The sequence below is a fragment of the Podarcis muralis genome, chromosome 7 (assembly GCF_964188315.1).
Source record: "Podarcis muralis chromosome 7, rPodMur119.hap1.1, whole genome shotgun sequence".
Taxonomy (NCBI): Eukaryota; Metazoa; Chordata; class Lepidosauria; order Squamata; family Lacertidae; genus Podarcis; species Podarcis muralis.
In genome coordinates this window covers 9680787-9703272 of record NC_135661.1, presented here as the reverse complement: position 1 = coordinate 9703272, position 22486 = coordinate 9680787, and the positions used below count along the sequence as shown (strand labels likewise).

Below are 22486 nucleotides of genomic sequence, written 5' to 3'. Positions count from 1 at the left end.
TATTCTGCAGTATAATCAATTAAATTGCAGTAAAATGTCAAATAAAAAGCATAAAAGCAAGACAGGTTAAACAGCAGTAAAACCAGGAGAGCAATTACTGAATCTCTGTGCCCATCGCAACATACCGGCCAGCATGTCTAAACAAAAAGGTCCCTGTCCACTGGCAAAACGTTTTAGTGGTTTTGTTTGACCGCCAATGTGCAATTGGATTTATTAGTAGCCTGAAAAAATATTTTTGGCACTTCCTCTTTTTTTTTGTGGTTTCTCCAGGGTTTCTTGTGAACCAGGCAGTGAAATGCAACACGATGATCACAGGAGATGCATGCACCGCCCTGCCAGGCCTCAGCATGCAGTTCTACACCAGTTCTAGTGTTTTGGCTGTAGGTGATTATTTTGGGAACCAGCCAGAGGGTGGAATTTTGCATGTAACAAACTGAGGGGTGGGGTAGGAAATCAGGATTGCACATGTATTTGCTTTTCATTCAGAAATAAAAGTAAGCACCATTTGTAGCGGCAGCTATAACTTATGTTTACAGGACCCCCAGTTCTCTAACAAAAATGGAATTTTATTAGTGGAGGATTCTGGGGTGGAGGCTTAATCGCTTGTCATTTTTGCAAAAGCTAATGCAGCTGTGTCTAAAATGCTGCTTCTTTATTATTCCCGCTAGGCACCAGAGTCAAGACTCGTGGTAAGTGTCTCTTTATTCTGTTTGAGAGATTTGCTGTTTATATGTGGGCACTTTGTATTGGATATACCGTATTTTTCGCTCGATAACACGCACCTGACCATAACACGCACATAGTTTTTAGAGGAGGAAAACAAGAAGAAAAAATTCTGAATGAAACAGTGGATGTATCATTTTTGTGCTTCATGCTGTGGCCACAGACATGTGATTTGACGGTGAGTTTGGGGTAGCCCAATGCAAAAATCCTGAGAATCCATGTGGATCTGTGCTTTGTAACCACGTTTTTGCACCATTGCAGCCCCAGGCAACAGTGGGTGCGTGATTTTTTTGGTGCAGGCTGTAGCCATGGACATGCTATGTGATCTGATGGTGAATTTGGGGTGACCCAATGCAAAGATCCTGAGGATCCATGTGGATCCGTGCTTTGTAACCACATTTTTGCACCATTGCAGCCCTGTTTTTGCATCAGATCATTGCTATGTGATCTGATGGTGAATTTGGGGTGACCCAATGCAAAGATCCTGAGGATCCATGTGGATCCGTGCTTTGTAACCACGTTTTAAGTGGGGAGGGAAGGAAAAACATAGAAGGGACAAGGAGCACCGAGAGGGGTGTGTGGAGAAGCAGCTGGCTAAGAATGCAGGAGAGGGGTTTTACCGGAGGGAGGAAAGGAAGGCAAACGTTCCACCCACCCAAGCCAGCCAGCGCGCGCTCTCTCTCTCTCTCTCTCCCCCCCACCTGCATGTTGCCTGCGAGGCCCTAGACACAGCAGCAGCAGCACCACTGGAGCACCAGCACCACCGGAGCACGGAGAGGAATTAGAAGAAAGGACGCTCTGCTTTCCCCTCTGCTTGCCTGGAGGGGAGGGGTTTTCTCTGCTCTTTGTTCCGTTTGAGCAAACACAGTAACGAAACAGAAGAGGGTGGGCAGTAAGACCCTGAGGCAGAATGCAGGAAAGCAGCAGCTTCCTCTTTTCAAGGCTTCCCTTCTCCGGATGATTTAATATTTGCCTGATTTTTGCCTTCACTCGCGCCAGTCGGCTCCAGGGACCACACATTCGCTCAATAACACGCACAGACATTTCCCCTTACTTTTTAGGAGAAAAAATCTGCGTGTTATAGAGGGGAAAATACGGTAATCTCTTACTACACTGACGCTACAGTCAAGGCTTAATTGCCTCTGAATTGACCTTCCAATTAAGTGGGGATCTGAGATAGCCACCACACCAATTGTAAGGGTTCTACAGTTGTTGGTTGGCTGGGCCAAAAACCTGGAGCCACCAGGCCCTCTCCTCCCCTTTCCTTTTCACAATTGCATCCAACACCCCCTCCTGGTCTTTTCTGAAGGAAGGTGCTAGCAAAGTGCATGCTGGGTTGGTGGGAGGGTTGCTGTTTAAAAGTGCCCTGAGCGCCTTTGTAAAACGATGATTACTATCTCCCCACGCTGATCTTTCTGAAAAGGAGGGCCATCACAGAGATGAGGAGCGTAGCTTCAAGTAGTGACATCTAAGCCTCTTTCTCCTCCTCGTCTCTGTCCTTTTCCAAGGGAAGGGTCAGCAGGGAGGGGAACGCTGGCTTAAATCTTCTTGAATAAAAGGCACTCAAGCCTTCCCTGCTCTACTTACTCCTCTAAATGTTCCTAAGGTTTTGCATGTGTTTTTGTTCGCCTCAGCATTTTTTGGATTTGTTTTCTTTCCTTCCTGTACATCAGAGCTTTCCAAGCTTTCTCCCACGGAAGCTCTGCACGTCAGTTTCTCAGCCATGCAAATGTGCTTTTCAGAGTGTACTCCCCTTGATAAAGCCCTGAGAAGCTTAGTGAATGTGCCAAGTTCTCTTTGCCTGGTTTGTGCGCAAGATTGCAGCCAGCTGGATTTGTTGAGGCTGATCCGTTGTATTTTGCAGGTGAATATCACCATCCAGTCCATAACCGTGCAGAGTCCGGAGGGGCTGCGCACACGTTTGAAAAACACTGATGCTCTGATTCTCCCCACATTGAATGGTCAGTCATGCAGTAACGTGGTCCTGGAGGTAAGCGTGCAGTTAGCATTTCAACTCAGCATTTCTTGAAAAGACAGGAGAAGGGGCTTGTACTCCATTCTGGAAACCAGGTGACATGTAGAACTGTGAACAAACTTCATCAAAATAGAAAGCTGGGCCATGCAGACAGGTGGTCTGTTCTATTCCTTACCTTTTGGTCAACCCTTCTGACTTGCATTGAAATATAGCTGCCTAACTCCCCCTGCCCTCTAGATTTGCAGTTATGAACATAAAATAGCAGACACTTTGCCAGCAGGCGTGAAGAGCTGGTTCTGCTGGACCCATTTTGCTCAAAGGATCAGAAACCAAAGGACTCTCTGTTACGTCTAGAGCAGGCTCTGCTAAGGCTGCTCTGGAGAGTTCTCCCAGGAAACTCAGACAGTGCCTTCATTCATTCATGCTGCATTTTCCCACTGGATTATGCCCAAGGCAGCTGATAACAACACTGGATGAACAATAGTAACAGTTAAGAACATAATATAAACCATCAAGCCCATTCTAAAATCCTACCTCATGGTGAAGCACTGTCAATTCAGCTGTGGAAAAAGCCTAATAACCACCTGGAACTGAGTTTGCTTGGTTTTCATCCCTGGTTACCCTGCCCTACTTTGTTTTCTAAAAAAACTCTTATCCCTCATATTTTCAAATAAGAATTCAATACTGCTTGCAACTATAAAATAGGAGCATAAAATCAAAACAGTGCATAAAATCAACATCACAATGATGCAACAGTTAGAATATAAAGCAGAAATTTCAGCGAGCAGCCCTCTTTCTCCCTCAGGGTTCCTCATGCCACATCAATATTTGGACTGTATGGGACAAGGACCTGTATTTTGCTTCTGTTACATGATGAGGTGAAATGCATGCCCAGGGCACTATATAAATCGGAAGGGCAGCCTTAAGCTCGAGGGCCAAAAGTGGCCCTCCAGGCCTCTCCATGTGGCCCTGGGTACTCTACCCAGGCCACACCTCTTACCAGCTGTACTTCATACCCTTGTGTGTCTTTGACCTCTTGATTTCCTGGATGGAGCAGAGAGAAACTAGCCTGCTGAACAAAAGTAACATTTGCATTTGTTGCTTTCTGTCTCTGGCCTTGCCAATTGGTGGCCTGTGCCTTCCCCTAGGAGGTTGCCCAGATGGGAGTGTGGCCCTTGGTCTGAAAAAAGGTTTCCCATCTCGGATATCTTACCTTGTTACATATAATAAAAATGTAAGGATGTCGCCATACTGCAGTTTGTGTAGCTGCTGAATGATGGTGCTGCAAACTACCGCGTGACAACAGAACAGCAGCATTGGAGAGTGAAGAGGAGAGAGACATGGGCAGGCAAGCGAACAGGTGGGCAGCCCAGGCTAGCAGGAGCAGCTGTGACAGGCTGGTGGAGCTCCCCACCTCACACTGACGCCACCTTTTTGGCTTCAGCAGCATTGGAGGCTGAGGAAGAAGGACATGGAGGCAGGAAGGGACTCCAGGCAAACAGCTGAGGAAGTCCGGACAGGTTGTGGCAGCTCCCCAGCAAGTGTCCTGGTTTCTTGTTGCTGCTCTTTGTTTCCCTTCTCCTCACCCTCCTAAATGGTGTTGTCAGTGTGAGGTGGGGGGGCAGGATCAAGAGGAGGATGACGGAGAGAGTGTGATTTGGGTAAGCTGTAAGGGGAGTGGGAGCATGGTTTGGGGGATTGGCGAGTGAAGTGGGCTGAGGTGGCAGCCCTTAAAGGTAAGGTACCCCTGCCCGTACGGGCCAGTCGTGTCCGACTCTGGGGTTGCGTGCTCATCTCGCTCTAGAGGCCGTGAGCCGGCGCTGTCCGAAGACACTTCCGGGTCACGTGGCCAGCGTGACAAAGCTGCAGCTGGCGAGCCAGCACTAGCACAGCACATGGAAACGCCGTTTACCTTCCCGCTATGAAGCGGTACCTATTTATCTACTTGCACTTTGAGGTGCTTTCGAACTGCTAGGTGGGCAGGAGCTGGGACCGAACGACGGGAGCTCACCCCGCTGCGGGGATTCGAACCGCCGACCATACGATCGGCAAGTCCTAGGCACTGAGGTTTTACCCACAGCGCCACCCGCGTCCCATGGTTTGGGGGATTGGCAGGATTGGCGAGTGAAGTGGGCTGAGGTGGCAGCCCTTACTAAATGATAAAGAGCTGTGGACCTTCCTGTTAGTTAAGCTGCAAAACGTTATTTGTTTTTTTGTTTTTCAGGCAAGTTACCTTATTACCTTCACAGAGGCAGGTGAAATTGCCAGTGCAGGTGTATCTTTGATCCTGGGGACCATTAACATGATGGCACGTTTTGTATTGCAGTCCTTTGAGATCCGTTTCATTCAGGTAATTTCCCAAATTATTATTTTTAAGATCCAAAAAGATTTAACAAAACAAAAGTTTAAAAAGGTTACACAATATTATAATATAACACAAATTCAATTACTGTTGCTGCATTCGTACCATACAATAACCAATCTATGTCTCCTCTGTGCATGGTTAATTTTGCACATTAATTTGTCTAAACATCCATAATCACCTCCTAATATGTTAGTCCTGATGATCATATGATTATTCTAGTTTTTTTATCTTACAGAACTTAACAAACTTTATAATAGCTCAGTCTGTATTTCACCCAACATTGTGTATAGGTTTTGATTACATCTTACACTTTTCCCAGTATCTAATAAATAAACTCCACTTCTCAACAAATCCGTTTTCTTGATATCTTCCTTCTCTGGCCCTTATTAAATTCGTTAATTTAATCATGTTGGTTTAATCAGGCAAGCATTGTCCCAGATTCTTATTAACCCAAGCCTCTATTGACAGATGTTCTGACTTTTTCCAGTCTTGGCAGATAAACCTTTGGGCTGCAGCTTCCCAAAATATTTTTAATAACTTGGTGGGAAGCTGGTTTGTAACAATATTCTAGAGCTGATGGTGGGGCGGGGCACAGCTGTCTTAAAAAAACAAGGATTTCAGTTGCTCAGTGTGTTCCTGTTTTCCTTCAAAGCATAGGTTCTGAAAATCGTTTGTACCTGTGTGTCTTCTGCATGTACCTGAAGCAACAATTTAATAATACCATGAGCTCCATTCTTCAAATGGTTTACTGCTTAGAAAACAGTAATTCAGTTTATCTATAATCCTGAAGGAGATTTTTCATATTAGCTGCTTTGCCACAAATGGTTAATGGAAAATTAAGTGGTATTGTATTTTATGTCCCCTCCACACATAGGAAGAAACTCAACCTGTTCGTCTCAGCGGAAGCCCTGGTTATGTTGTTGGCCTACCAATAAAAGCTGGATTTCGGACTGCTGGATATCCTTTCTTCATGACTTATCACAGCTCTGCAGAACTGTCCCTGCCTGGGAAAAAGTTACATTTCATAGTGCTCATTTCTTTCATGGCTGAATCAGTTCCGGATTATTTCTCTGAGAAATTTTAAGTTGCTCAATCCTGAACAGAAGAGAGTAGTCCCATATGGGAAAGAAGACTATGAAATTAGCAATTTCTAAATTTTCTACTGGAAACTGGTGCCAGACAGTCTTCACAGAATTAACTGTCTTGCTCCAGCACACACAACAGAGCATTGCCAACTATCTTGGCTGTTTTGGTTTTGGGAGTTTAAGTGGGATAATGGCCCAGGGTTTTTCTTTTGGTTTTGCTTTTCTGAACTCAAGTGAGCTGGAAGAAGCCACATCATCCCCATTATTTTGTGGGTGATGCTTGGGTTTGGGCAAGCAGTTTAGAAAGTTCCAGGATCAAAGAATGGCCACCACCTGGAGCAAGTAATAATGCTCTGACAAGGTGTGACAAGGCAGTTCAGAGATTAATAATAATAATAATAATAATAATAATAATAATAATAATAATAATTTCTTTATACCCCACCCATCTGGCTGGGTTTCCCCAGCCACTCTGGGCGGCTCCCAGTCGAGTGTTAAAAACAATACAGCATTAAACATTAAAAGCTTCCCTAAAGAGGGCTGCCTTCAGATGTCTTCTAAAAGTTTGGTAGTTATTTTTCTCTTTGACATCTGGTGGGAGGGCGTTCCACAGGGCGGGTGCCACTACCGAGAAGGCCCTCTGCCTGGTTCCCTGTAACTTGGCTTCTCGCAGCAAGGGAACCGCCAGAAGGCCCTAGGTGCTGGACCTCAGTGTCCGGGCAGAACGATGGGGGTGGAGACGCTCCTACAAGATTCTGGATGTCGTGCAGTTTCCCTTTGACTCTAAATCTACATCTGGAATTGTTCAGAGCACGAATGAAGCTGGCCAGCTTACCCTCATGAAGAGCACAGCTGCTCAGGATTGCTTAGCTGTGGAAGGAGTCAGAACCCCAGTATTGTTTGGGTACAGCATGCTGTCTGGATGCCAACTACGGTAAGGGCTGAAACCAGTCTTGTACTTAGACATGCCATATGCCATTTCCTACTCTTAAAAGGTAAGGGGACCCCTGACAGTTAAGTCCAGTCATGAATGGCTCTGGGGTTGTGGCACTCATCTCCCTCTATAGGCCGAGGGAGCCGGCGTTTGTCCGCAGACTTTTTCTCCGGGTCATGTGGCCAGGTTGACTAAGCTGCTTCTGACGCAATGGAACACTGAAACCAGAGCAGCACACAGAAACGCTGTTTACCTTCCCGCCAGAGCGGTACCTATTAATCTACTTGCACTTTTTGGGGTGCTTTCGAACTGCAAGGTTGGCAGGAGCTGGGACCGAGCAACGGGAGCTCACCCCGTCGTGGGGATTTGAACCGCCGACCTTTTGATCGGCAAGCCCAAGGCTCAGTGGTTTAGACCACAGCACCACCCGCGTCCCATTCCTATTCTTACTTCCATGCTTAAGAAATTGTTTATCACAGTGTTGGGTTGCAAGGGAAATGCTGGCATCTCACTTAGAGGAGTGGCAGAGTTCCATGCCCCTTGGGTGCCTCCATCTTGAATTTTGTACTTTGCTTCAGCAAGCATGGTCTAATACAGTTCCTTGACACACACTGCTCCCTCCTCCTGCTGTGTCCCTTCCAATACCCTTTGCTTGGGCATTTCTAAAAGAAAGAGAGAGGTCTCTCCTGCAATGATTTCAGATGTGGTGGCTGTAGAGCTGATTCCCAGCATGCTAGGGACAGGCCCGGCAGGCCCATGAGGCAAGGCGAAGCAAATGCCTCAGGTGGCTGGATCCACAGGGGCAGCAGATTGGGTAGCCAAGGAATGCATTCCCTGCTGCTGCTGCTGTTGCAACAACAGCTGCATGCTCTTTGGTGACCAGATCTGCTGCCTCCTCAGCAGCACACACCTCACAAAGCCACATCTTCAGCAGCCTCTTGTTCCTGGTATAGATCTTCAATCACCCCTTCTTCCCTGGTGTGTTTGAGGGCAGGGAGCCATTTTGTGGTTTGCTTCAGGTACCAAAATGGCTTTGGTCAGCCCTGGCCAGTGGGGCGGGCACTTGCCACCCCCTGCTCAAAGTGTCACTCTGGCAAAACTGAGTTGCCAGCCAAGGTTGCATTTCCACTGTTAGGGCAATTGCCAGTTTACCGACAGCAGACCCCCCTCTTTGCGTTTATGCTAACTTCTTTGAAATAAATGAAACTCACCTTTTGACTCAGGTAGACAAAATGGAGGAAAGGGAATGGTGTAAGTGATTTATTGGTTTTCTTTCTCTCCGCCCCCACCCCCCAAATATACAACCCCGCCTTCCATCGCCAGTAGCACCGTCGCATTGAGTAGAATAGCCAAAGATGGGAATGGCGTGGTTAGACTGCTCCACATGTAGCCTTTATGTGCTGCTCTTGAAGAGTGGTTCATTCGTTGGTTGCCGTCCAGCACTGTTGACACAGAAATTTCTTTTCTGAAAGAATTACCAAGGATGCAGACTGCAGGCTCTTGGCCCCAGCGCTCCTGAGTGTGCTGAAGGGTCAAAACTTCCCAGACTACGTGGCCTCTTTTGGAGATTCTCTGCCCCAGAATGAACTGGACTGGCTGCAAATTTCTAACAACGTCACCGAAGCGGTAAGAGTATGTCCACCCTGCCCTAAGTCAATATGGGTAGCCACGAGGTAATTTTACTACTTTTGGCCCTCTAACTTCTTCACCTGACTCAACTGCATTTTAAGTTCCATCTTTATCTGGGGAAATGTAACAGCTGCAATCCAGGAGGGTCTTCAGTAGCATAAGTGGGGATGGGGATCCATTTCAGGCAGTTGGAACGAGCCTGAAGTTCTCTGTCTTTTTGCCAATGATGCCTTGTAGCTAGCAAAACGTCTGTCTCCTTTTTCAGAGCACCTGCGAAATCCCTGTGTCATTTCAAATAGAAGTGAAATGGACTAAATATGGCTCCTTAGTTAACCCCCAGGCGAAAATCGTGAGTCTCACGGCAACGGTAATGACAGCCGCCTTGCCCCAGGTGGGTGGTGATCTCCTGTGATAGAAGGGAGCTCCTCGCATGTATTTTTAACTAAATTGGCTTTCACATTTGCAAGGTTCCATGTCTGTATATGAGACAGATGTCTGGCTAATGAAACTGGCTTTTCCCACTCAAAGGGAAATCTTGGCACGTTGAAGGTTCTTTTCGCGCTTCCGCTCTAAAGGTGGCATTGAAATGGTTGCCTCAACATACTTGGAAGGAAGCTTTATGGACTCCTGGGGTTCTGTAGGAGGACCTGCTAAGCAGCCGTCCTTTTTAACTGTGGCGGTGGCTGGAACCCTGCAAGTTCCTTGTGGCTAAAGTGGAAAGAGGGAGGAAGGGACTCTCAGAAATATGGGTGGAACGGAAAAAGAGAGTGAGCGGAAAGAGCGAGGTCCTTCCCAGCGGCCTCTTTTCCCCAGCTGCCACCTCCCCACCCTTGCACTCCAGAAGCCAGCCAGCCAATCATTCGGCATGGGAGAGACTCTTCCACTAGCCTGTTTGGGCCTCTTTGCATTGCATGTTTCTTTCATTAGGTGCCTTGAGCTTTTGTTGGTAAAGTAGGAGAGTAAATGTGATTGAATAAGCAGCATGGGACTGCTGCTGAAAGCAACCACTGCCCCTCTCTTCCCGTGGTACAGCTTGCTTTGCCCGCTGGTGCCCATGCATGCCCTGTGTGAGTTCTCCCATGGCCACGTACCCTCGGAGCAGCCAGTGGTGTGGCGCTGGAGGTGGGGCATGCAGTATAATGACATCAGGACTCAGGGTAGATTGTACTACATATTAACAAGGAGCAGGGGCAACAAGATGCAGAGTTGCCATTTTCAGCAGGAGCCCTGTGTTCCTTGCATTTTATCTCTCCAGCATGCCTGTTGTGTCTTCCTTTCAGTTCTGAAACTAGCTGCTGCTAAACCCCACAATAGCTGGAAAGGAAATGTTTTTGTACTGAGTTGGTGCTCTAAACATGCACAGTCCTGATCTTAAAGCTCTCCTGACCTTGGCTCCTTATCATATATATTCTGCCAGCTAACACTGACACAACAACCTCTTTTATTTTGGAGCTCAGCATTTGACCTGTTCTGCATGATACATTCTGTGAAGTGAAACATTTCTTTGGCCTGTCCTAAGCGGAGCCAGAGTGTGGAATGCATCTGCCTGTCTCTTGCAGGTTGACTCAGGAAGCGAACAAACAATCCAGATCTTCAGCTCTGCCACTTTTGTTGACGTCTCTGCGCCTGCTGAGCCGGGTTACAAAGCACGACCACCCATCGAAGCCAACTTGCCCTTCGACTTTTTCTTCCCATTTGTTTAGTCGCAGCATGAACTGCTTCTTCCTTCCTTTTCTCAAAGCGAGAGGGAACCAGGTTTCAAACCACTCTTCCACTGGGATCAAAGATCCTTCCAAAATATTGACTGGCTGCATGTCTGAAAAGGAGTGTGTGGGGGGAAAGGAGCCCCAAATAAGCCATGGCAGGGTTGGACTAGAGGAAACAACAGCAGCAACTCCCCTCCATAATCCTGTTTAGCAGTGAGAGAGAGGGGTCCTTTAGCAAACGCAGCTTCCATCATGCGCTACAGTGGAAGTTTTGTGGAGTACAGCTCAACTTCCTTGCTGTGCCTACCCCCAGGACAGAGCCATTCCACCCCTCCTCTTGTAATTCGTGGGCAGTCACCATCTTTGCAGGGAATTGTAAAGGAAGGAGCTGTGAATCAAGATTGCTATACTTTGCTTCCACCTCTCCTGGGAAGCTCCAGTTCCCACCACTACTGCCCCCCCAACACACACACTTGAATTGTACTACACACCCTGATATTTCTTCTGAATTTGTTTTCCCCATGTTTTCCATTCTTCAGAACTACTAACTCTCCAAAGCCCACTGCATGTTCCTATATTCATTTCCATGGTCCTGCAAGTAGGAAGAGCTTATTGTAAGACATTGCTTTATATTTTATTTTATTTATTAGACTAAAGGAATTGCTCTGTCAGGCACACCCAGGAATTTGGGGGGTTGGGGTTGGGGGAAAAGGCCACTGACTCACCTGCCATCTGTCCTCCTTGCTCTTTAGGTACTTCAATAGTAACTTGCAGTTTTGTGAAGCTAATCAATGCCAACCAGTCTCACAGATTTGACTTTTATTAAATTATTTTTGCTATTTTTTAAAAACTGTACAGCTGTACAATTAAAGATTGTAATAATTGGTTTTCAGATATGTGGATATTATTTTTTTTTTCAACACTTGAGTCTTAACAAGCAAGAGGGATAGAAGGTTGTTCTAGGCATGGAAGGGAATGTACAAAAGAGTAGTTCAAAATGGCACAGTATGGAAACAAAATTAGCTTCTCCGTGGCGGCACTGGCTCCGTTGGGCCCCAGGATGGCACCTTATCTGGACTGGCCGACAAGTCCATGTTGCTTCAACACAGCATTAAGTCTTTCGATTTCCAGTTCCTGTTGGAGAAAAGTAATTCTGAGGTCAGTTTGGGAGGCTGTTTATGAGGAACCAGAGGACATTCCCCCAGCTTTGAGGTGCGGGGGAAGAAGCAAAGATGGAAAAAAATGTCAGAACTTAATCACTTCGTAACAGCCTCTCAAGCAGCTTTTCAGAAGGCTAAATGGAAAACCAACCTAGGTGAACACTCAGCATAAATCACATCCTAGGAATAACCTGAGCTTGTGCGCTGTAATGGAGAACAAATTACATACAGCCTTTGATTGCTTGCATCACCCACTAATCCTCTGCAGCACAAAGAGGCAGCCAGCTTATTCTGCCCCAGTCAGGAGTGGTGGATATTCACTGGCTACCCCATGAAACCCCCACAAAAGGCAGACACCGTGAGCATGCATTAGGGCCATGTGGTAGCTGCCCTCTCTCAACTCCAGGGATGGGACCTTGGGAGCCCAAGACTCTCTGGAGGGCACCAATTTCTCAGTAGGGTGGCCAGCAGCCAGGGGTGGTGGCAGCTCTGGTCCAGCAACATCTTGAGCGTCACGGGGTCCCTCTACTTGCTCTAGTCAGTGGGAGCACATTGCAAGATCCACCTGACTCTCCACTTCTTAAAATACGGTGATTTGTTCAAGAGCACTTACCCATCGTGAACCCAAACGCCTGTTTAGACAGCTAAGGGAGCCTGGAGCGCAGAAGCAAAACTTGAGAGACAGCAGAGGGGCTCTTGATGTTCTCACCTCTCAAAAGGCATACAACAGTGATGGGGAACCTCCAGCCCATGGGCCTAATCGCATGGTCCGTGTCCTAACTTGTCACATGCATCTGCTTTCCCTAAGCCACACTCGCCTGCCATGTGCCTGGCATCAAATACGAGGTCGGGTGTGAGGCTGCTAAAGCTGCTCCCTGTCCTGTGCCTTTGCTGCTATGACTTAATTTCAAGCTGACTCAGTTACATGCAGCTGGATCAGAGCTTCAGCCACTGAAAACATGGCCTTACCTTCTCTGCACAGCTAGCTTCCATCTCCTGGACCTTTAGGGTGAGTTGCAGGTTGGCTTGCTTCAGCTTGGACACCTGCTGCTCAGACCGTGTTTTCACTGACAAGATGATTCCTTGGGGAATGGATACAGAGGACAAGAAAGTTAGCCAGGCCCTATTGGCTGAGACCCAGGGATCACCTTCCCGAGCTCTTTACAGCGGTTATCCTCACAATTGTCCTCTAGGATGTTCCTCTCACTGGAAAGAGGAGAGGAAGCAGCTGGAGCTGAATCAAGGCCCTCCAGCTGCAGGTCCAGTTTTATCTGTTGGTTTGCAAGCAGACTGGTATTGCCAAGCGCTATGGGCTAAGTCTCAAGAACCTACATGTGGAAACAGTCTCAGCAGACCCAAGGGAAGAATGGCGATGGAGGAGGCAGAAAGGGTGAAAACAAGGCAGTGTGTGTGTGCGCGCGCACACGGGACAAAGCCATGAGCCGTGCGCACTCCGGTTAGGAGGGGCCTGGAGGCCTGGGAAGAGAGGTCAACGACACCAGGAAGAGGGGACTGGATTTGAATGATCCAGAAGTCTCAGGACTTCCTCTGCCCGCAATCAAATTCTGCTATACAATCTATTTTAGAACAATGGATCAAGGATATTGATTGCCAATATTCTTTCTCATGTGCTCACATTATTTGCTCTCTAGTAATTTTTTAAGTTTGACATGCGTTTTCTAGATATGCCACATATCTAGGTCATTTGACAAAGTATCGCCAGGCCTTTTCCAGGGCCAGATTTAACCACCTCCCTCCTACAGTACAAGCAGTCCCATGTGAGGACTGTTTGTGTCCTTGTGGAGATAGGAAGTAGTCAAAACTTTGGGTCAGGTCTTTGTTGAATGTAATCTTCATAGAGAAGGTCACAAGAGATTATTCCCCGCTCCAAAATAAGGAAGCATCTTGGAAGGTCACTGGAACAGTACTCTGGATATTTCTCGGCTGATACAAACAAGTTAATAACAGAGATAATGGCCAAGTTCCTGTTCTCTACTCAAAGGTCTTGTACACTGATTCTAACTGCAATTTGTATCTCAAATTTTATCTTTGTACTATGTACTATGTAATATATGTTATAGTCATTTGCTTCATATTGTAAGTGAATGTTTTAAATTGTCAACTGTTCTATTTTAATGGGTCTGTGGCCAAATAATAAAATGATGAAGAGGAAGTCTAGCTGCAAGTTTAGTTTGTTGTTCAGGCAATACTTGGGACGGCAAACAATGGCTTCCTTCAAGAAATTCCCGCATGGGTATTAGTGCCTGTGTACTGTGAATGGTTCCATACCAAAATCCATCTATTCCTCAAGATTTACCATTTATAATCCTTGCCACTCTCCACAGTCTAAGAAGGATCAGTAATCCAAGTGCTTCAAACTCATGCTCCCGGAAGAGAAGGACAATGTCAAGAACGAATGAGATGATGACAACGATGGCATCCAGGACCTCAAACTTGTGATGGAAGAACTCCAACCGGTAGACGAAGAGTTTGAAGAAAATTTCCACCAGAAAGAGGGTGAGGATGCTAAGGCTCAGGTAGTGGAACACCTGCCAGGGTGCAAGGAGGGCAAGGCAAAGGTTAATACACTTTTAACAACACCTGGAGAGCAAGCAGTAGATTTTGAGTGAGGATAATAAAAATAAAAATAAATTTATTATTTATACCCTGCCCATCTGGCTGAGTTTCCCCAGCCACTCTGGGCGGCTCCCAATCAAGTATTAAAAACAATACAGCATTAAATATTAAAAACTTCCCTAAACAGGGCTGCCTTCAGATGTCTTTTAAAAATAGGATAACTGCTTATTTCCGTCACATCTGAAGGGAGGGCGTTCCACAGGGAGGGTGCCACTACCGAGAAGGCCCTCTGCCTGGTCCCCTGTAACCTCACTTCTTGCAATGAGGGAACCGCCAGAAGGCCCTCAGAGCTGGACCTCAGTATCCGGGCAGAACGATGGGGGTGGAGACGCTCCTTCAGGTATACTGGACCGAGGCCATTTAGGGCTTTAAAGGTCAGCACCAACACTTTGAATTGTGCTCAGAAACGTACTGGATATACAGTCGTAGCTCGGAAGTCGAACGGAATCCATTCCAGAAGTCCGGTCAACTTCCAAAATGTTTGGAAACCAAAGCGTGGCTTCTGATTGGCTGTAGGAAGCTCCTGCAGCCAATCGGAAGCCACGGAAGCCCTATCGGATGTTCAGCTTCCAAAAATAGTTCGCAAACTAGAACAGTCACTTCCGGGTTTGCAGCACTGAGAAGCCAAAACATTCAGGAACTAAGCTCAAGGTACGACTGTACTGGCTTTATCCAGTGGCCCTTTTGCTGCTGAAATCCAACCTAGCCGATGCAATATTTACAGCACTTGTTCCAAGTTCTGTTTGCAGAACAGCACAGGGATGCTATTGCTTCACCCAGAGTTTCAAATACTTTTCCCAGCTTTAGATTCTACCATGGGGAAGAGAAATACCTACTGGAGCTAAATCTACCTTTACTCCACAAAGCATTTACAGCCCTATAAAGTCTTAATTTTCTGGAAGGGAGATTCAAGAAAATCCCCAGAGATCAACCCTTTTTGCATTTGTGGAAGCCCCCCGTTGAGAACTCCACACGCTATGTGATATACTCTAAACTGTACAAAACACCTAGGCATAAAGATTCAGAGAAATATTTAGCATTGCTTCCTACTCTCATTGTTATGGATAAGATTAAATATCCGTTGTCTAGTTCAGATAGGTCTGCAACATCTAATGCAGCTAAATTTACAGTGGAGGCTGCTCAACTAACAAAACGCCTTCTGGCCTCCCTTGAGATCTAAGATTCCGTTTTTTAATGTATGTTTCATTTATTATACAGGTCAAGTTTTTATCTTTATATAGCGTTATTCGGTATATTTCAGGTTCATACATTTCTACTTGTCTCCAACCTGTATTTGGCTTCCTTCTTATTAAATTTGAAAAAATGTGAATGTTAGGACACCAAACACCACAACGCAACCAAAGAAAAATATTCTGTAGCAAACTATGAGATGGGTGGGTCACACGTACATACACACCTCCCCATATTTGCTTCACAGAGAAAGGGCACTACACAAATCTCTTCAAGTATTGTCAGGGAACTGACATCAGAGACACGGGAGAAGGAGAGGGTCTCCGATTCTGCAGGTGAAGGTCCTAGCACAAGGGGGAGACTCAGCTTGGTGGAAGGGGAAGGAAACACGCGTGACACCAAGAGTCCAGGAGAGCAATGGGAAGAGGAGGTGGAAGGGCTCCGGGATTCTTCCCTGGAAGTCAGTGAAGAGAGCCCAGGCACTCCGCTACCCACGCCCACCCTGCGCAGGAGACTCCCGCGCAATGAGAGGCGGAGACGATTAGGTGTCAAACAGCTTTTATGCTGGCAGAGGTTTAAGAAACGCCCACAGACAGATTCTGCCAGTGACTGAGGCAGTCAAGCGGAGATGGGCTGTGCAGTCCGAAGGGTTTAACCAGGCAACCAAGCACCCAAACGGGGTCGGCTTACGCACGAGTAACTCCAAACCACTACAAGTATATACCGTATTTTTTGCTCTATAAGACTCACTTTTTCCCTCCTAAAAAGTAAGGGGAAATGTGTGTGCATCTTATGGAGCGAATGCAGGCTGTGCAGCTATCCCAGAAGCCAGAACAGCAAGAAGGATTGCTGCTTTCACTGCGCAGCGATCCCTCTTGCTGTTCTGGCTTCTGAGATTCAGAATATGTTTTTCCTTGTTTTCCTCCTCCAAAAACCAGGTGCATCTTGTGGTCTGGTGCGTCTTATAGAGCGAAAAATACGGTATATGCATCTCTACAGGTCTAGCAACTGGCTTATTTTAAAAATGAGAAGTTACGGTTATGAGGAAGCTGGATTCTACACCTCACAGAATTGCAACACACTGTCTACACGAACCATGATTTATTTGCAGATTCCTCCCTTATTGCCCTTACCTTGGGTGCAATCTCGTGTTTGTCAGGGTGGATGATTTTCAAGTCCAAAAGCAGTTCCCCGAGGACCAGTATGGCGTCCAAAATAACCAGGCAGACAACTAAGATCTGGGAGAGGAAGAACCAAGACCAGAATAAATATGCAAACCTTTGAAGCCAAGCAGAAGATTGCAAAGTCGAGGCTTGGTGTTCATCAGCCATGGAAGAAAGGTGGCAGCTGGGATGAGGAGAACGAGGCAAAAGCTGCGGCTCACGTGTGGTGGTGTAGACCATTAGGCTCTGCACCAAGGAGACCTAGAGAATGACTTGGCCTTGGGCAGCTCACTGTCTTTCAGCCTAGTGCAGGGGTCAGCAAACTTTTTCAGCAGGGGGCCGGTCCACTGTCCATCAGGCCTTGTGGGGGGCCGGACTATATTTTGGAAAAACATATGAACGCATTCCTATGCCCCCCAAATAACCCAGAAATGCGTTTTAAATAAAAGGACACATTCTACTCATGTAAAAACACGCTGATTCCCGGACCATCCGTGGGTTGGATTTAGAAGGCGATTGGCTGGATCCGGTCCCTGGGCCTTAGTTTGCCTACCCATGGCCTATTGCACCTGGCAGGAAAGTTGAGAGGCTCCAATGAAGACTCCTCTTTAAAACCACACGAAATTGCTTAGAGCTGGGATGCAAGTTTAATGATATTGTTCGCCATTTGGGATAACTAGGGCCGTGTGAAGCATATCTGGCACCGTGGTTCAAAGATTCCTTCGCCCCCCCCCCCCCGTTTCCCAGAGTTGCTCTCCTCCCACGGAGGCTTGGGAAGGAAGCTGCACGCCTGCCAGTCATATGGTTGACGGGGCACAGCTGGCGGGTGTGCAGGGAAAGGGGAGGCTGCCGGCAAAGCCACGCAGTTCCCCCACTGGCCCCTGGGAGGCCAGCGCCCTGGCGCAACGCGCCAGTAAGCCCAATGTATGGAAGTGAGAGCTGGACCATAAAGAAGGCTGAACGCCGAAGAATTGATGCTTTTGAATTCTGGTGCTGGAGGAGACTCTTGAGAGTCCCACGGACTGCAAGACGATCAAACCTCTCCATTCTGAAGGAAATCAGCCCTGAGTGCTCACTGGAAGGACAGATCCTGAAGCTGAGGCTCCAATACTTTGGCCACCTCATGAGAAGAGAAGACTCCCTGGAAAAGACCCTGATGTTGGGAAAGATGGAGGGCACAAGGAGAAGGGGACGACAGAGGACGAGATGGTTGGACAGTGTTCTCGAAGCTACAAACATGAGTCTGACCAAACTGGGGGAGGCAGTGGAAGACAGGAGTGCCTGGCGTGCTCTGGTCCATGGGGTCACGAAGAGTCGGACACGACTAAACAACTAAACAACAAGATACATACCTAGACTTCCTTGTGCCATTGGCAAGGAGCTGTACCAGTGCCCCCCAGTCCCTTATGCCCAGGGCAAGGAGCTCTGCTGGGGCACCCAGAGGAGCCTGCCCACCTCACTGCCACCCAGAGAAGCAGAGAAGGTGCATTTAGATAAGTGTTTCCCAAGCTTGGCCCTCCAGCTGTTTTTGGACTACAACTCCCATCATCCCTAGCTAGTAAGACCAGCGGTCAGGGATGATGGGAATTGTAGTCTGAAAACAGCTGGAGACCCAAGCTTGGGAAACACTGATCTAGGCGCACCCCTGTTCCCTGTCTTCCTAGACTAAACCCCTTTCCCAGAACTGAGGAAGGCGAAGGGGAAATTAGGTTGAGGTGAGAGTTTGTGAAATTACAAAAAGTATACTGAATCAAAAATTCAACGTTGACCAAAATTGGTTTGTACATTAGTTGGAAAATAGCCCTGGATTCTCACATTTTGGGCTATTGTGTACAATCAGGTTTTTTTCCACATCACATTTTCTACCCACCTTCACCGGGATGGTGGTGTACTTTACATTTTTAAAATCACTTCCGGAGGTTAAGTACTTAATTCGTTCCGGAGGTCCATTCTTAACCTGAAACTGTTCTTAACCTGAAGCACCACTTTAGCTAATGGGGCCTCCTGCTACTGCCGGAGCACGATTTCTGTTCTCATCCTGAAGCAAAGTTCTTAACCTGAAGCACTATTTCTGGGTTAGCGGAGTCTGTAACCTGAAGCGTATGTAACCCGAGGTACCACTGTAGTGCCTTTGAGGAAAAGGACACCCCAAGAACAACAAAAAAAAATGTGATTACCAGGAGAGCGCACCAAGTATTTGGAGACCCCAAGTTGACCGGGAGTTCAATTGCTCCTGCTGGTGGCAATGGCTGGTTATTCATGGTCACCAATTTAAACCTAGAAGCCTGCATCTTCTTTCCCTTCAAAGCTGGGCACTCCATACAACACTGAGGTCTCCTGGCCACCAATGTTTACATTCACATAAGAGCAGGTACCTGCCACGTACCTGAAATTTGTGTGACTGGAACAACTTCTTCATCACCTCCCGGAAGGTTGGGGTCCTGGGGGAAGAGTCGATTTTGACGGCAGTCTCAGGGGTCTTTGCTTCCTCTTCCATCTCCTCTTCCTCCCATTTCCTGTAGTCATTGTTCCACTGAGCAGGATCATCCCCCACCACGGTGAAATGCTTCAGGTACATAGACATGGTGGCAGCTCAAATGGGCATCACCCTGTAGAAGCAGACTGTGGAGGGAAAGCTTGAGAGCATCACTGCCTGAGAACACGACAGCTGAACTTCCTCTAAGGAATGACAATACAAAAGGATGATAAGAAGAAGAAGAAGAAACCATGTGATCTCACAGTAAAAGACTATTTTTTTTAAATGTCTGGATTGTGTGGGGGGGGATGATACCTACTTCCCCATTCAGAGTTTGGAAATATCTGAAGCACCCTTGGAGCAAGCTGCATTCTAAAACAACCAGCAAGTTCCTAGGCCTCATGGTTGAAGAGGTAGATTCAGAACCACTGTTTGGTTAAGAAGAAGAAGAGTTTGGATTTGATATCCCGCTTTATCACTACCCTAAGGAGTCTCAAAGCAGCTAACATTCTCCTTTCCCTTCCTCCCTCACAACAAACACTCTGTGAGGTGAGTGGGGCTGAGAGACTTCAGAGAAGTGTGACTAGCCCAGGGTCACCCAGCAGCTGCATGTGGAGGAGCGGGGAAGCGAACCCGGTTCACCAGATTACGAGACTACCGCTCTTAACCACTACACCACACTGGCTCTCTTAAGCAGGGGTGTTCCTGGGACCAACCCAATTCCCTATGTTTTGTTACCTGCCCTGTGCACAGTTGCTCCTGGTGGAGACCATTTATCATGCGTGTCTTTTTGCTAAGGGCAACATTCAGCATTCTAAGAATTCAACTCCCCTGTAAAATAAGTTTCTAGCCTTTAAGGCTGCAATGGCTGATGGGATAAAAGAAATCAGAGGAAGGGGGCATGGGCTCAAGAGTAGAGCACCTTGGAGAAAGTCTCATTCCTGGCACCTCCATTTAAAAGGATCTTGGGTACCAGGGCTGGGAGAAAGGTCGAAAGAGGCCTCAGGAACCTCACTGATAGAGACTGGGAAGAACATTGGGGTAAGGTAAAGGAAAAGGACCCCTGGACGGTTAAGTCCAATCAAAGGCAACTCTGGGGTTGCGGCGCTCATCTCGCTTTCAGGCCGAGGGAGCCAGCGTTTGTTCACAGACAGCTTTCTGGGTCATGTGGCCAGCTGGACTAAACCGCTTCTGGCGCGATGGGACACCGTGATGAGTGCTGCCAGAGCGCATGGAAATGCCGTTTACCTTCCCGCCACAGCAGTACCTGTTTATCTACTTGCACTGGTGTGCTTTCGAACTGCTAGGTTGGCAGGAGCTGGGAGAGAGCAGTGGTTTGGCGTAATAGCCCAACTTGGTAGAAAGTAGCTTCCTGGTCCCATCAGCACCATACATTTAAAGCCCTATGATACCACTTTAAACAGTCACCCCCCTGCCCCAAATCCTGGGAACTACAGGGTGCTGAGAGTTGTTAGGAGACCCCAATTCCTCTGCCTGAGCTGCAATTCTCAAAGTGCCTTGGAAAGAGTGATTGTGTTAAACCACTTGGGGGGGGGGTTGTAATTTTGTAAACTGCTTAGAGGTTTTCTTACTATCAAGTAGTATATAAATTTTCAACCAACCAACCACCACCTGCTGCTTTATAAAGAAATAGAAACCAACCAACCAAAAAAACAAACCTCAAAAGCCCCTGTCCAATCCAAGAGGAACAATCTTCATTTTATTTTTGGTGGGAGGCAGGGTGGATGGTCGTGGAAGGGTGAGGAGGCAAAGGAATAAGGTCTCAAGGCAAGCAGATGGGATATCAGAATAGTCAGGCTGCTGGATCCGACCAAAGGGCCATCTTCTAATCCAGTGTCTGGCTTGCCAAAGCAGCCAACAAGATGCTGCCACGAAGTCCACAACCAGGACTTGGGCTTACCAATCCTCTTCCCAGAAACCGGATACCGTGCCTGGGTAACAGCAGTTGACAGATCTTGATACCAAGCCAGAGCATGGATCCATTTAGCTTCATAATGGCAACCCTGACTGACTCCAGGGGTCGCGCCTGGTGCCTTCTGCAGGCAAAAGGGACGCTTTGCTCTCCCACTCCCACGTTTCCTGAGACGTCATTTTCATTTCAGGGCAAAGGCTTGTGACTTTGCATTCGAGACAAAGGAAACCAGGGACTTTCCCCAGCTGACAGTTGAGGCTCTTTGCTATGACACAAGGCCGGCTGTCAGAGGGCCACAGTGTCGCAATCTGGAAAAGGCCTCCACGTAAAAACCATGCCATGCTCTCGGTGGCGCATCACAGGGGAAATGAAGAATTCCTCCTGCAGAGCCTCAAAGGCTGCAGTGCCAAAGGCTAAAGCCTAATAATAATAATAATAATAATAATAATAATAATAATAATAATTTATTATTTATACCCCGCTCATCTGGCTGGGTCCCCCCAGCCACTCTGGGCGGCTTCCAACAAAACACTAAATTACAACAACCTAAGGTAAAGGTAAAGGTACCCCTGCCCGTACGGGCCAGTCTTGCCAGACTCTAGGGTTGTGCGCTCATCTCACTCTATAGGCCGGGAGCCAGTGCTGTCCGCAGACACTTCCGGGTCACGTGGCCAGCGTGACATCGCTGCTCTGGCGAGCCAGAGCCGCACACGGAACACCGTTTACCTTCCCGCTAGAAAGCGGTCCCTATTTATCTACTTGCACCCGAAGGTGCTTTCGAACTGCTAGGTTGGCAGGCGCTGGGACCGAACGACAGGAGCGCACCCCGCCGCGGGGATTCGAACCGCCGACCATTGGATCGGCAAGTCCTAGGTGCTGAGGCTTTAACCCACAGCGCCACCTGCGTCCCACAGCGCCAACATTAAAAGCTTCCCTAAACAGGGCTGCCTTCAGATGTCTTCTAAAAGTCTGGTAGTTATTTTTCTCTTTGACATCTGGTGGGAGGGCGTTCCACAGGGCAGGTGCCACTGCCGAGAAGGCCCTCTGCCTGGTTCCCTGTAAACTCACTTCTTGCAGGGAGGGAACCGCCAGAAGGCCCTCAGTGCTGGACCTCAGTGTCAGGGCAGAACGATGGAGGTGGAGACGCTCCTTCAGGTATACTGGACCGAGGCCGTTTAGGGCTTTAAAGGTCAGCACCAACACTTTGAATTGTGCTCGGAAACGTACTGTGTAGGTCTTTCAAGACCGGTGTTATGTGGTCTCGGCGGCCGCTCCCAGTCACCAGTCTAGCTGCCGCATTCTGGATTAATTGTAGTTTCCGGGTCACCTTCAAAGGTAGCCCCACGTAGAGCGCATTGCAGCAGTCCAAGCCAAAGTCCTAGCCTCACGTCCCGTGAAGTCTGCCCCACCAAATTCAACAGGATTTACTTCTGGGCAGGCAGAGATAGCATTGTGCTGCATCGTAAAGCATCGATTTAAGAGGCAGCAAACAACTTTGCAGACCAACTC

At 47.6% G+C, this 22486-nt stretch overlaps 2 protein-coding genes across 5 annotated transcripts in view; one reads left to right on the top strand and one right to left on the bottom strand.

Annotated features, from left to right (window-relative positions):
* TCTN1 (tectonic family member 1) overlaps positions 1-11309 on the top strand; it is a 19938-nt gene extending 8629 nt beyond the window's left edge. The window contains exons 6-14 of one of the 2 annotated variants that reach the window (XM_077931186.1): positions 271-380; positions 669-689; positions 2588-2713; positions 4923-5048; positions 5938-6022; positions 6944-7082; positions 8555-8708; positions 8977-9102; positions 10271-11309. In XM_077931186.1, coding sequence (XP_077787312.1) covers positions 271-380; positions 669-689; positions 2588-2713; positions 4923-5048; positions 5938-6022; positions 6944-7082; positions 8555-8708; positions 8977-9102; positions 10271-10414 — 1031 coding nt within the window. In that variant the 3' untranslated portion in view covers positions 10415-11309. The remainder of the gene's footprint in view (positions 1-270; positions 381-668; positions 690-2587; positions 2714-4922; positions 5049-5937; positions 6023-6943; positions 7083-8554; positions 8709-8976; positions 9103-10270) is intronic. The other variant, XM_077931187.1, reaches the window with a different exon arrangement.
* Positions 11220-22486, bottom strand: part of HVCN1 (hydrogen voltage gated channel 1) — a 27300-nt gene continuing 16033 nt past the window's right edge. For all 3 annotated transcript variants that reach the window (XM_028741286.2, XM_028741285.2, XM_028741287.2), the window contains exons 2-6: positions 18955-19190; positions 16539-16643; positions 13895-14126; positions 12547-12659; positions 11220-11551 (exon numbers count right to left, since the gene is read on the bottom strand). In XM_028741286.2, coding sequence (XP_028597119.1) covers positions 11486-11551; positions 12547-12659; positions 13895-14126; positions 16539-16643; positions 18955-19152 — 714 coding nt within the window. In that variant the 5' untranslated portion in view covers positions 19153-19190 and the 3' untranslated portion in view covers positions 11220-11485. The remainder of the gene's footprint in view (positions 11552-12546; positions 12660-13894; positions 14127-16538; positions 16644-18954; positions 19191-22486) is intronic.